The 14,135-nt window shown below is 42.9% G+C and overlaps 1 protein-coding gene across 13 annotated transcripts in view; it reads left to right on the forward strand.

The window, feature by feature from the left end:
• Positions 1-14,135, forward strand: part of CADPS2 (calcium dependent secretion activator 2) — an 852,012-nt gene that overhangs the window by 594,514 nt on the left and 243,363 nt on the right. For all 13 annotated transcript variants that reach the window (XM_077471987.1, XM_077471989.1, XM_077471994.1 and 10 more), the window contains one exon: positions 6,814-6,970. In XM_077471987.1, the coding sequence (XP_077328113.1) occupies positions 6,814-6,970 (157 nt within the window). The remainder of the gene's footprint in view (positions 1-6,813; positions 6,971-14,135) is intronic.

Consider the following 14,135-nt stretch of genomic DNA (forward strand, 5'->3'; position numbering starts at 1 on the left):
CTGATTTAGATGGGAGACACTGGGGAACGTCAATATGGTGAATGGTGTAACACAACAAATGATTGCTTTGGACTTTTTGCCACACTATAAGCTAATGCTAGCATCTGTGTTTGTATGTGTTGTCAACTCTTATGCACGGGGGTTAAATTTATAGTAAGTACAGCATTTTATTAAATTACTACTGTTCTAATCAGCACTGTATAAAGAGTCCATATTGTTTATATGCATTGAGCAAAGCTGTTTTTACTAAGCAAACCCCTTATTACTGCAAATTGACTTAGAGGGGTTGATTTACCAAAGGTAAATAGACTGTTCACTTTGCACAGAAACTTTCCTCAGACCTTAGTGAATATGGTGATATTTCACGTTGCAAAAAACACCGAATCACATGCAAGGAAAATTACAAAACTTATTTTTCTTGATTGAATGGTGGGAGTTGACAAAGCTTTACCTCTTTCTCTAAGCTCTGGGGAAAATTCCCTTGCAAAGTGAAAAATATTGTTGCTGTTAATAAATCAACCCCTATAAGTCTGACTGTAACATGCCACTTGCCTTAAGTTTTTTGTTTACCTTTCAGCAGAGAGCTTAGAATGCACAACTGTGTGTATTCCTAATTCTCATACCCAATGTCAGTCATGTTACTTAGTTATTGTTAGGTTAACTGATGCACATTGGTGCCTCTATACTTTGTTGAAAGTTTAGAGGTTTAAATGACCAGTCCAACTGTACAAATATATGCAAACTTAAAGTGATTGTAAAGTCTTGTTTGTTATTTAAAAAACAAACAAAAAAAAAAAAAAAACATATTATGCTTACCTGCTCTGTGTAATGGTTTTGCACAGAGCAGCCCTGCTCCTCCTCTTGTAGGGTCCCTCTTCGGTGCTCCTGGCCCCTCCCTCCTGTCGAGTGCCACAACAGCAAGCCCCTTGCTATGGTGCACCCAAGCCGAGCCACAGCCCTGTATATCCATTTAGACACGGAGCCACAGTTTGGTCCCACTCCCTCTCTCTCCTCATTGGCTAAGGGACTTTGACAGCAGCAGGAGCCAATGGCGCTGCGGCTGTGTCTCAGCCAATCAGGAGGGGGGGAGTCTTGGAAGCCGAGATACTCATAGACATTGCTGGACAGAGATGGTACTCGGGGTAAGTATTGGGGGTTGCTGGGGACATAGAGACGTCTTTTTATCTTACTGCATAGAGTGCAGTAAGATGAAAAAAAAATCTTCTGACCTTACAACTCCTTTAAGGAACTGGATCTTTATCCATCAGGCTGCATATATTATTATCGTACATTTAAATAGCGCGAACAGTTTGCACAGTGCTTTACAATATAAAGGGAGATAATACAGCAACAGTGCAATTCAATTTCAAGAAGGTTAGGAGGGCTTTGCTTTGGAAATCTTAGAAGTATACATTATATACATACTTGTGTGTTGGGAGTGTGCTTCTCTAAGAGACTGGACTCTCACCGGGCGTGAACCATGTGATTAGCTGTGGCCAATCACAGTAAGCAAGCTGTCATGAATAAAAGCCATTCATGACAGCTAAAACTTTCGCTTGGAACAGTGATCATCGCTGTTATAAGCAATAATAGCGTTAAAAAAAATCCCTGATTTTCCCGATTGAGGATCATTGTATGAGGATCACTGGATGGGCTTCAGGTTGCATGCTCTGCGACCCAAGCCCACCCTATTTGCTCTATTTGCTCTCCTCTGCGACCCAAGCCCACCCTATTTTGAAGCCTATTAGAGCCTCTGGCTCTAATCAGGTGCTTAAAAAAAAGCCCCTGCCGCTGTAATTCACACGGCCGGTGACCCGAAATGGGCCAGATGCATGAATAGGGGTCGTCAGTGGCGGCAATGGATAGATTCATGCCATGCCTGAAACTATTACCATATAGGGGGTGGCGTGAAAGATGGGGTATCCCCTTAGTGGATCAGCCACCACTGTAAGTACCCCTGTTGGTGTTAAATAGTTTCTCATCCCTGTAACTGCTACAGCTGCAGGAGAGCTTGTTTTGAAAATCAGACCTACTGGCTAGAACACAAGGGTAAAATAAAGGAAAGTGCAGGCATCACATCTAGGAATTGTAAGCTGCAATATAATAAATGTTTGGGGGTTTAATACTGTTTTAAAAGTTTTTCAAAGGCTTTAAAAAAATCTGCTTAAAGAATATGTTTGCCTTTTAAGGCCCCTTTCACACATGCGGACGATATGTCTGTATTTCATCCATCCTTTTGCGGATGAAATACGGGCATACATTCATCCCTATGGGATAGCGGGTGTCTGCGGATGAGCATCCGCAGACACCCGCTATTGTCCGCGTCCGCAACTGTCCAATTCTGCAGACGGAGGAAAATCCTATTTTTCTGTCCGTCTGCAGAGCGGATCGGACGAACACGGACAGACGGTCCGTGCTCATCCGATCCCCATAGAGGAGAGCGGAGAGCTGACAGGGCGGTCCCTGCACAGTGTGCGGAGACCGCCCTGTCCGCCGTCAGCTCAGCGGGGACAACGGAGCGATCCCCGCTGAGCGAGCGGATCATCACGGGGCGGATCATTACTGATCCGCCCCGTGTGAAAGAGGCCTAATAAAAAAATATAATAAATGCACATGCTTTTGTTTTTGCAGGTAAAAAAGGTGAATTTGTTTTCTGTTTCTGGAATCTCTAAAGCATTGCATGCAGGTCTCCTGCAGACCTGTCAGTGTATCTGTGTGCCCATACATCGTACATGCATGCAGATACAGCATGAAAGGAAGACTCAATGAACTGTCACAGCACTCCACATTGCTGTGGTGGGTAATTGAAAACTACAAGTCAACAGTCACAAAGCCTGTCAGGACTTGTAATTTTACATTCACAGGGGACTGTAAATGAGTGAAACAGGACTGTAAATGAGTGAAGCGGGCGGAGTCCCGCTCAGCCATGTATTTAAGAAATTGTGCCAGCTAGCAGGGGGAAGAAGATCCCCCCACTAGCTGACGGAGTGGGGGACAGTCTATTCATAACAAGTTATGCCCTGAATATAGGTGTAACATGTTACAAAAGGTGAACTTAGCCTTTAAAGGCAATGCTCATCGCTAAGGGCACCTTTCCACTTATGTTTCGCAGGTGCAAAGCTCTTGAACAATAAATGCACATTTTTTACCTGTTAACCACTTCACCTCCGGAAGGTGCACTCCCCCTCCTTTCCAGGCAATTTTTTGTGATACAGCACTGTTGCTTTAACTAACAATTGCACAGTTGTGCGACGCTGTATCCAAATAAAATGTTTGACCTTTTTCCCACAAATAGAGCTTTCTTTAGTTGGTATTTGATCACTTCAGCGGTTTTTATTTTTTGGGCTATAAACAAAAGAAAAACAATTTTTGAAAATAAATAATATTTTTTACTTTCTGCTATAAAACATACCCAGTAAAAAAGTAAAACATCTAATTTCTTCATCAATTTAGGCCAATATATATTCTCTACATGTTTTTTGGTGAAAAAAAAAAACCCAATAAGCATATAGTGATTGGATAAATTTATGGACTTTTTATTTTTATTGTTTTTACTAGTAATGGTGGTGGTCCGTGTTTTTTAGCAGGACTGCAACATTTCGGTGGACAGGTTGGACACCTAACTGACACTTTTGACTCTTTTTGGGGACCAGTAACCACCAATACAGTGATCAGTGCTAAAAAAAAAATGCACCGTCATTGTACTAATGACACTGGCAGAGAAAGGAGTTAACATCAAGGGCGATCAATAGGTAAATGTGTTCCTTGGGGGTGCTTACTTACTGTGTGGGGGATGGTTTAACTTTAGGAAGACAAAGATCTGTGTTTCTGCTTAGCACAAGATCCCTTCCTTAGCGATCTGCCTTGTTTACATAGGCAGACAGGCATTCTGCCTCTCTTGGAATGATCACCGGGTTCCCGACGGACAACAGGTCCTCTGGACCCGCTGATTGGCTCCTGCTGTGTCCAATCATCACAATAGCTGAGCTCTGGCGGCATGCCAAAGATAAGTCACATACAGGTACGTGGTTTTGTGCTTATAGGCCGCCCTGTCACAGTATATGTGCAGGGGCGGGGCTTAACCACTTCCTGCCCTCCATATGGCAGAATGACAGCCAGAAAGTGGTTTCGTTATCCTGACTGGGCATCATATGAGGTCCAGCAGGATAAGCCGCTAGCACGTGCCGATCGGTGTTGTGGTGTCAGTCTGACACAACGCATCTCAGATCCTGGTAAAGAGCCTATGATGTAGGCTCTTTACCACGTGGGTGATCAGCTGTGTCCAATTATGACTGATCGCATGGTAACCAAGAAGAGCCATTTATCGGCTTTCACTCTACTCGCACTGACAGGCACGAGTAGAGAAGGGCTGATTGGCTGCTCTCCTGATGAGGGGGAAGGGGGGGTCTGCGCTGATGATCAGCGAATTGATTATCAGTGCAGACCCATCGAGGATGCCCACTGGTGACCACCAGGGATGTCCACTGGAGACCACCAAGTGAGCCTGCCAGGAATGCCAATCGGTGCCCATTAGGATGACACTCTGTGCCCATCAGTCATGCCTTTCAGTACCTCCTAATAAGTGCCACCTATGAGTGCCCATCAGTGCCATCTATGAATGCCCATCAGTGCCTCATATCGGTGCAACCTAACAGTGCCTATTAGTGTGGCCTATTAATGCCCATTAGTGCCGCCTATCAGTGCTGCATATAGGTGCCACCTCAATAGTGCCCATCAGTGCTCATCATTGAAGGAGAAAATTTATTTTATTTGGTGCGCAAAAAATAAAAACCCCAGTGGTGATCAAATACCATCAAAAGAAAGCTCTATTTGTGGGGAAGAAATTATGAAAATATTGTTTGGGTACAGTGTAGCATGATCTGAATTGTCATTCAAAGTGCGAAAGGGATGAAAGCTCAAAATTGGACTGAGCAGGGAGTAGGTGAAAGTGCCCTGTATTGAAGTGGTTACGTGATATAAATATGTGCTACATTATTTATTTTTATTTTTTTAAAGGTGACCCTACCCTTTAAAGCTTGAAGAAAGCATTACAAATGATTTGAAATGGATTACCAAAAGCTTCCCAAAAGCTTAGCTATACACATGCCCATATGCAAGCTGAAAGTCATGTGAGCAATGCATAAACGCTCATAGAGTGAGATTGGACATCTTCACAGAGATCTGAAGCTTTTTGAAAATTGTGTATGCTTCAGACAGACTGTCCGTATCTCCGTTTTTGACAATTTGCCTATCGCTTGCCTTCCCTAAGTGCCCCCTCTATACAAGAGATTGGGAGAGGGAACTGGGCCATTACATTTCAGAGGAAGGCTGAGACAAGGCTTTCCCCTTGACATTTAAATCTTGCATAGCTCATTAAACGCAAGAGAGGAGATTCAAATTTCTTTCATGCTGGTACAGAAGTCCGGCTTCCCTGCATAAAATCATTCCATCAATTCCTGTCCAGTGCTGGAGATGGCATCTGATTACATATTTGTTGGCTGTGCCCTCACATTCAGTTTTTTTGGCAAAGTATATTCAAACTCTATCGCTTGATTACAGAGAGAACCTGGCCAGAGACCCCCGTGGTCCATAATAGCTGGGTCAGTGGCAAACAATAAAAAAGTATTCTCTGATGCCTCTTGTGTGCAGGGTGTACCTTGATTGTAATTGAAATCAACAACGGTTCCTACCATTTGGTAATGGTTTGAGGAATGAAACCATATCATGAGGATGGAGGAGTTAACTGCTAATCTTTGCAAATAGTACCTGAAGATTCTGGTACCCTTGGATTGATTTTTCTACATCAGCCAAACTTTAACACTCCTCCACTCTTTTTGCTTCAGATTCTTCCACCCTGCTGAAGGTGCTTTGGTTTTGTCTTCTGAACGTCGGAGTGATTGGAATATCATGCCATTAAGACAACATGGCACGGTTTTGGTAGTTGTCTGAGCTTATTACCTTGCAGGAGCCTGCTAAAGTCCACTAATGTATTTTCTGAATGTTTTGCCTTCCACTATATGCGACCACCAGTTGATATGTTGCACTGTGGTGGTCTACCTTTCCTTCATATGCGTTTCTGCTAATTTTTGTTGATCTAGCTGTATTGCTCTGCTGTAAAACTTAATAAAGTTTATTCTTAAAAAGAAAGAGTTCAGTGAGAGAATAAAAGTGATGGATCGTGCAGCACAGAAGGTTTTTTGGGTTTTTGTTTTTTTACCATAATGCATAGAATGCAATATGGTAAAAAAAAAAAATCCTTCAGCCTTTACAACTACTTTAATGGAAGCTATGGCTGGAAAATCTCACAACATGTAAAACAATCCAGCAGGCCGACTGTGATATAAACTTTCTGTAGGCTAAGCCTATTAGCAACATTCTAATAAGAACAGTAGTATAGAGCAGTGTTTCTCAACTCCAGTCCTCAAGGTGCCCCAACAGGTCATGTTTTCAGGATTTCCCTCAGATGAAAGGTCCGTGGTAATTACTAGAGCGGTGAAACTGATCAAATCACCTGTGCAAAGTAATGGAAAGCCTGAAAACATGACCTGTTTGGGCGCCTTGAGGACTGGAGTTGAGAAACACTGGTATAGGGTATCTTTTGTAACAAAGTCTGCACGCAAAGCATTTCTTTTGTGAGTTGTAGTGTAATGAAAACTCAGGTAAATAAAGTTGGTGCTTAATAGTTTTTACATATAAAGTAATATGTATCCAATAAGCTATAATATATCAGCCTGGCATGACATAACTATATACCTGCCATTAGGTCAAAAATCAAGTTCTGTTTGTAACATGTTTTGCTTGTTCTGTACATAGGCCTTTTCCTGGTGGCCAGATCTGATAGCGGAGCATGCCGAGATATTTTGGTCGCTGTTTTCTGTTGATATGAACTCTGCAATAGAAGCACAACCTCCAGATTCCTGGGAGAGCTTTCCACTTTTCCAGATGCTAAATAACTTCCTCAGGACTGACCGTAAGTATTTCTTATAACAGTTTTTATACAGTAAGTATTCTATACAGTTGTATGTAAGACAATAATTTGATAAAGTATTCACTGATATCTTGTAACCGCTTGTTAACTACACAATACATAATGAAATGTATTTAAAAAAGCCAACAAGCTATATGAGATCCTTTTTATTAAGCAGCCTCAAGGGTGAAAACAGGACCTTTATTTACAGTTCAGTGGATGATTCAACCTTTCGGTATTTTTTCAAAATGTTAATTTATTTTCTTACATCAGGGGACACAGAGCCATAGTAATAACTATGTGGTTATATCAGCATATCAGGTGCTGGACACTGGCATGCCCCTTAAGGCATGAACTTCCCCCATATAACCCCTCACATCACTGGGAGTCCTCATTTTTTTCGCCAGTGTCTAAGGTGTTGGGCACGTGTAAGGATGTGTGTACTGAGCTCCACGGGCAGTAATCCTTTGATGAGAGCCAGCCATCCTGACCGGATCCGTTCTGATGTCTCTGTAATGGACTAAATGAACGGTACCCGGGCCTCGTCATCCGAAGACACAAGGTTTTGCTTGCGAATGCTTTTAAAGCTGAGCCCTTGGATCCAGTACTTCTTGGTAGTAAGGCCAATAAAAGTTTACTGACAGGGTCTTCTTGCAGGTCCAGGATTGCGGGATTACCTGAGTGTACCCCTGTTCCTGAAGGTTTCCTTTCAAGGTCTCGGAGCCTACCATGAAGGGCGAAGATTGTTTTTTTTTTTTCTCTGACAAACCCTGCTTGAATGCCAGCCAGTTGCCTCTTTTTCTTTAAACTAAAAAAAGGAAAAAAGTTTTTTTTTTTGGGCAAGTTGCGGCCACTCGCCAAGTGGAGGATTTACCCCACCGCCTGCCATGGTGCCGGTGCTCACGTGGGAGATTCTTTTCCCTGTCTGAAACAGGAATGGGGGGCGGTTTTGTGTGGGGGCGTGGCTAAACGGCGGCAGACGCCGGCTACACGTGTAGGAAGTAGCTAGAGCTCTGCAAGAGAAGCTACTGCCTAGAGGTAAAGGGACAGAGCAGAGTGGTTGCTGGTCAGGTTTGGTGACACAGGCATTTTCCTTTTGGCAACATTGTACTGTATAGCTAAAACTAATAGCAGTTATTGTATTGTACTATAGCTTAGCAAGTGAAACATTATTTTGCTGGTACTGCCTCTGCTTTGTACTGTAGGCTATGAGTGACAAAGGGACCAGGAGCCCCTCTAAGGGTTCTAAGGGGTTAATGGTATACAACAAACGAAAAACCCTTCCAAAAGAATGTCTTCCTCCCCTGAGGGGTAAAAAGAAAAATACGGCCAGTTAGATGAAGCCGTCAAGGGTAGAACACTTCTGTCCCTGTGTATTTCATACAAACAGGTTTTTCTTCTACCATTTAAAAGATTATTGCTATGTCGTCTCCCCATAGTAGGACTAAACATAGCAGATTCCCATCTAGTCTTCTGGGCCCTTTTGTTGAGGTGCAGGAGGCCGGGGATCAGGTAGCTCTTCCCAAATATTGGAAGATACTTATTTTTCCTCTTCAGAGGATCCTAACAGGGAGGGTGTAGCTGCACAAATCAGGTGTTTGTCTACTCCCTTACTTAACCCTTTTGCCTGCCACAGGCTCTTGAGGTATCTGCCTCTAATAGGGTTCGTTTGAACCTCCCCCACTTGGGGATGTTTTTTCCTATTCAGGCATAGCTTATGTATTCTGAATGGGAACATTTCTATGAAAGAAATGGGGGGGGTTCCAGCTATTAACGCTGCAATCACCTCAGTGAGCAGAGTCTCACATGTCCAGTGTTAAAGGATCCAGCAAGTTAAGTTTGGATTTTCCTTTTAAAGACAAGATGTATTTTGCAGTTCTGGCTGCAATTGGAGTAGCTCAGTCCATTAACCCTTTAACGTCTGCTCCACTATTGTGGCTGAGCACATTTTGAGTCATGCCAATGCATTGGAATGTGTACTCCAAGGGGTTAAGGAACAGGTGTGAGATACCTGAAAGTTCTGCCTGATCAGCAGGCCCGGCAAGGGGCTGGTGTATTTGACGCACTGTGTCTCACTTGTTTAAGCCCTATGGCTTATACTTGGACTAGTGCATTTTGAAGAGGTCCATGGCTGAGATATTGCTCAGCCGAAGCACCATGTGAAAACCCTTAGCCAGTCTGTGTCCCTTCCTGGGGTATGACTATTTAGAGTGGATAAGTACATCCAAAAGGGGTAAAGCTCTCTTTACCAATAAAAGGAGGTTCAAACAGTTCTCCTTTAACCACTTCCCGAACAGCGCACGACGATGTACGTCGACAGAATGGCACGGGCAGGCATATTGGCGTACATGTACGTCCAATATTCGTTGCCGCCGTTCCATTGGGAGCGCGCCGCCAGCGGCGCGCTCCCGCGCTGGTCGGGACCCCCGTGAGTCCGGTCGCGGGACCCGCGGACTCGATCGCCGCGGGCATCCCCGCGATCGTCTCACGGAGCGGCCGAATGGAGGAAATGCTGTGTAAACAACATTTTTCCATTCTGCCTAGCAACTAGTGACGCTGATCTCTGCTCCATGTGATTGGAGCAGAGATCAGTGTACACTAAATGAAAGCCCAACCCCCCCACAGTTAGTAACACACCCCTAGGAACACTTAACCCCTACACTGCCACCCACTGGTTAACCCTTTCACTGCCAGTGTCATTTACACAGGAATCACTGCATTTATATAGCAGTGATTACTGTATAAATGACAATGGTCCCAAAAATGTGTCAAAAATGTCCGATGGGTCCCCCACAATGTCGCAGTCACAATAAAAATCGCAGATCGCCGCCATTACTAGTAAAAAAAAAAATAATAAAAAATTATTAATAAAAATGCTATAAAACTATCCCTATTTTGTAAACGCTATAACTTTTTTGCGCAAACCAATCAATAATCGCTTATTGCGATTTTTTTTTTACCAAAAATATGTAGAAGAATACGTATCGGCCTAAACTGAGGGAAAAAAATGTTTTTTTTATATATTTTTGGGGGATATTTATTATTACAAAAAGTAAAAAATAATGCGTTTTTTTCAAAATTATCGCTCTATTTTTGTTTATAGCGCAAAAAATAAAAACCGCAGGGGTGATCAAATACCACCAAAAGAAAGCTCTATTTGTGGGAAAAAAAGGACGTTAATTTTGTTAAAGCGCAATTGTCAGTTAAAGCGACGCAGTGCCGAATCGCAAAAAGTGGTCTGGTCTTTGACCAGCAAATTGGTCCGGTCTGAAAGTGGTTAATCATGCAGCCTCTCTTAATGCCTGGGATATCTGCCTTTAGGCGGTCTCGACAGGGGCAGCACCAGGATCTTGGGGCAGAAAGCCCATGAAGCAGAATGCTGAGGCCTTCTTTTGAAGGAGCACCCCACTCTTTTGAGTGAGGGGAAAGGTCCTGTGATTCTCAGTCTAGCAGGAACAATGTTAAGAGCAGAGTGATTTCTGCAACTTTTTTTTTTCTCTAGGTTACATCTAGAGTTTCAAGAACCCGGATGGCCCAGTCTGCTTTCAATCTGAGGGTCCGCGTCCTGTTTGGGTGCTGCCTGTGGGGTCCTTGGGGCTGCTGATGGGGCAGTCTTTATGCAAGAGTGTCCGTCTCCTCAAAGAATGCTCCTAAGGTTCCAGAGAAAAGAGAAAGAAAGAAGAGAAGTGTCTCTTTTTCTGGTCTCCGGATCAGCTGTTATCCCAGTCAGTGATGTCAGAGATTCCCTTAGTGGAACAGGGGTTTTTGGCTCAAACCTTTTAAGGTCCCAGAGCCAAGCAGAGAGGTAAGATCCACTCTAGATCTTGGAGATCTGAATCGGCACTTAAGCATCAGATCCTTTCAAAATTCAATCGGCTGTGTCCATCCTGCAAGGAGGGGAGTTGCATATCTCCATGTGCCAAAGTTTCCCGCTTAGCAGAAATCTCTGCGGTTTGAAATTATTATTATTTGAAATTATTTTTTCGTGGCACTGCCATTCTGCTTAGCCACAGCACTACAAGTGTTCTGAAAGATTCTGGCACCTCCTTTAGCCAGGTTAAAGGCTCAAGGCATAGCGGCCCTAGCCTATTAGAAGATCTACTTTGAATAGATCATTCAATCTCAGGTTTAAAACCAGAGTGTGATGTCAGCTGTAGATAGCTGAAATCTCTAGGTTGGATTCTCAGCCTAGGAAGATTCTCCTTAAAATCATCAAGGAATCAGCAACAATAGACCCTCACAGGGAGCAGCTGACCTGGGAGCATGCAGGTGTGAGAATGTGTGAAGGGGTGGGCAGGCTCTGATCCTGTGAAGCTTCCATGGAGACTCTGAGCTGATCTGTGTACAGATTGAAAGTTTTCTCCCCATGATGACTAGAGGAGAGCATTACACACCAGATGCTGCAGCTGAAATCCTTCTAAGGTGTTGATGGATTCTCTCTCTCCCTTCCCCTGGCTGTTCTAAGGAGATTATCGGACATTCAGCACAGACCGAAACAGAGGTTGCAGGCTACTCTGTGAGTATCAGCTAAGAACCTTTCAGTATCTCAGGCTTGTGGATCAGAAGGATGGATGGATGTCTCATCTCCTATGGCAGTGATGGCGAACCTTGGCACCCCAGATGTTTTGGAACTACATTTCCCATGATCCTCATGCACTCTGTAGTGTAGATGAGCATCATGGGAAATGTAGTTCCAAAACATCTGGGGTGCCAAGGTTCGCCATCACTGTCCTATGCCTTTAGCAGCAGTAGAATCACTGCCATAATGGTAGGCTGTAAAATTACCGTTTTTTTCCTGTTCTTGGAAAGAGGGGAGAAAAGATTGAAACGGGAGGAAGGAGGAGAGCCAGGTGAGGAGGACGTGAAGTATTTTTTGTTACCTCTGTTGTTTTGATGAACATTGGGGAAGCCTAGAAGGTGTATGGCTAAATGGCCCCTACTAAACCACGTGTAAGAGCACAAATTGTTACTCCCTGTTCCTCCCCCACAGAAATGTCTGCAAAGACAGCAGGGAAATCTGTAACAAGATCCCCACAAAAATCCCCACAGAGGGGGACACACGCAGAGACTCAGACTGTGATGGAAGGAGAGGTAGAACGAATTCCCTCTGGTAAAGACGTCATGGAGGCTATTAAAACAAGCAGAGAGACTCTTACAAACAAAATTGATGCATTAGCAGTGGATATAAATCTAATGAGACATGAGTTTGTTAGAATACAGCAAAGGACCACATAAATAGAAACTCGTGTCTCTAAAATAGAGGATGAATTAAAAGCAGATAACAGAGAATGGCATTTATTGAGAAAACAAATCAAAGTGCTACAGGACAGGGCACTTGACACACAAAGTCGTCTGAGAAGAAAGAACGTTCGTATTGTGGGTTTACCAGAGCATGTGGAGGGAGACAACCCAATTACATTTTCAGAGAAAATATTGACAGAAGTCTTTGGCCTAGTGGACATGTCCGCAACGTTTGTGGTGGAGAGAGCGCATAGGACCTAATTTCGCCCCCCAAAATGAGGGGCACCTCCTCGTCCACTTTTGATACGTCTATTGAATTATAGAGATCGTATCTTATCAACAGCCAAGATAAAAGCAGATTTACAGTATGAGCACTCCAAATTATCGTTTTTTCCAGACTATCCACAGGAGATACAGCGGCAAAGAGGAGCCTATACGGATATACGAAAAAGATTGAAAGTGAAAGGGTTTAAATAGAGCCTTTTATACCCCAGTAAATTACGAGTGATTGACGGGGCACACGCTTTTTTCTTTTTTTTTTTTTTTTTTTTTTTTAAACACTGCTCTTAGCAGCAGAATGGCTGGACACCAAGTAGCAGGACATTAGAGAGATTTTTTTTTTCAGTGTCCTTTCTTTTTTTTTTTTTTTTTCCTTCCCCTTCCCTTTTTATTTATTTTTTTTTATTCCCCCCCACTATTTGTCTTTCTAACCCCCTCTAACCCCCCATGTATTGGTATGGATTTGAGTAACAACCAAACATACTTTAAGCGATCAATGTATAGACCAATGATTATATGAATCGGGGGGGGGGGTGATGTGGTTTGGGGGGCTATTGTATTTTATTTTTGTACATATATGAATATTGATAAAAAAATTTTTTGGGGAGATCACATATATGGAATTATGGGGGCGGTGGGGGGGGGGGGAGGGGAAAAAGAAAGGGGAAAAAAAACAAGCACTAAAGATCTAAAGAAATTCTAATATTGAATAATAATACATATATTCTTTTTTTTTTTATTTTATTTTTTTTTTTTTTGATATGACACAGGAAAACATATGTAAATAGGACAGTGGCACATGGGAATATAGGAGGGGTGGTTGGAACTAGATTGCTACACGGAATGTAGAATGTGTATTTATTAATTTATTTAGTGTGTGTGTGTGTGTGTGTTTTGGTTTTTTTTTGGTTTCTTTTTATGTAAAAGTGTGATATGATAATATAATTTTTGGAATGATAAAAGGGAAGGTCAAAGGAGAAAAAAAATTTGTGTATAAAGGTGCGGTTTGAGACCCATTAATAGAGAGCCCGTCCCAGAATGGAAGGGTGACGGGTTTTTTTTGTTTTGTTTGGATATGTTGGGTACTGAGCATGGAATATATACTATGTTCAGTGAAGAAGGGGTAAGGAGAAGTTCATCTCCATTCCCATCCATGAATGGATGGGGTTGCAGAACAGGGAAGGGAGTGGAAAGCAAACTAAAACCTCCTAAGCAATATTCAGCGGACTTGTATAATTGGGCTCAGGTGACAGGAGTAACGGAAATTTGGAGATGGAGAAATCCAGAAAAGAGTCTATTCCTGTTTTTCTGCCTCCTATAAAACAGCATCCAGAATAGATCTGGCATTTGCAGATGTAACATTGTTAACGGATATTTCAGGAGTAACATACTTACCGAGTGGCCGATCATTCTCCCTTATTTTTGTAAATACGTGTCCCCACTCCGAGGAGTGCATCATTGTGGAGGTTAACACCGCAGTCGGTGTCACACCCCGAGATAAAAGGAAAAATGTCATCCTTAATAACTGAGTACTGGGAAAATAATGCAGGGTCATCCTCGGTAGACATTGTCTGGGATGCGTTTAAAGGGTATATACGGGGACAATACATCTCAAATATCACTGCGGTTAATAAAAAAAAAAAAAAAA

This window comes from Lithobates pipiens, unplaced genomic scaffold, assembly GCF_037356315.1.
Source record: "Lithobates pipiens isolate NorthernLeopardFrog02 unplaced genomic scaffold, aLitPip1_a1.2 Scaffold_8, whole genome shotgun sequence".
Classification (NCBI taxonomy): Eukaryota; Metazoa; Chordata; class Amphibia; order Anura; family Ranidae; genus Lithobates; species Lithobates pipiens.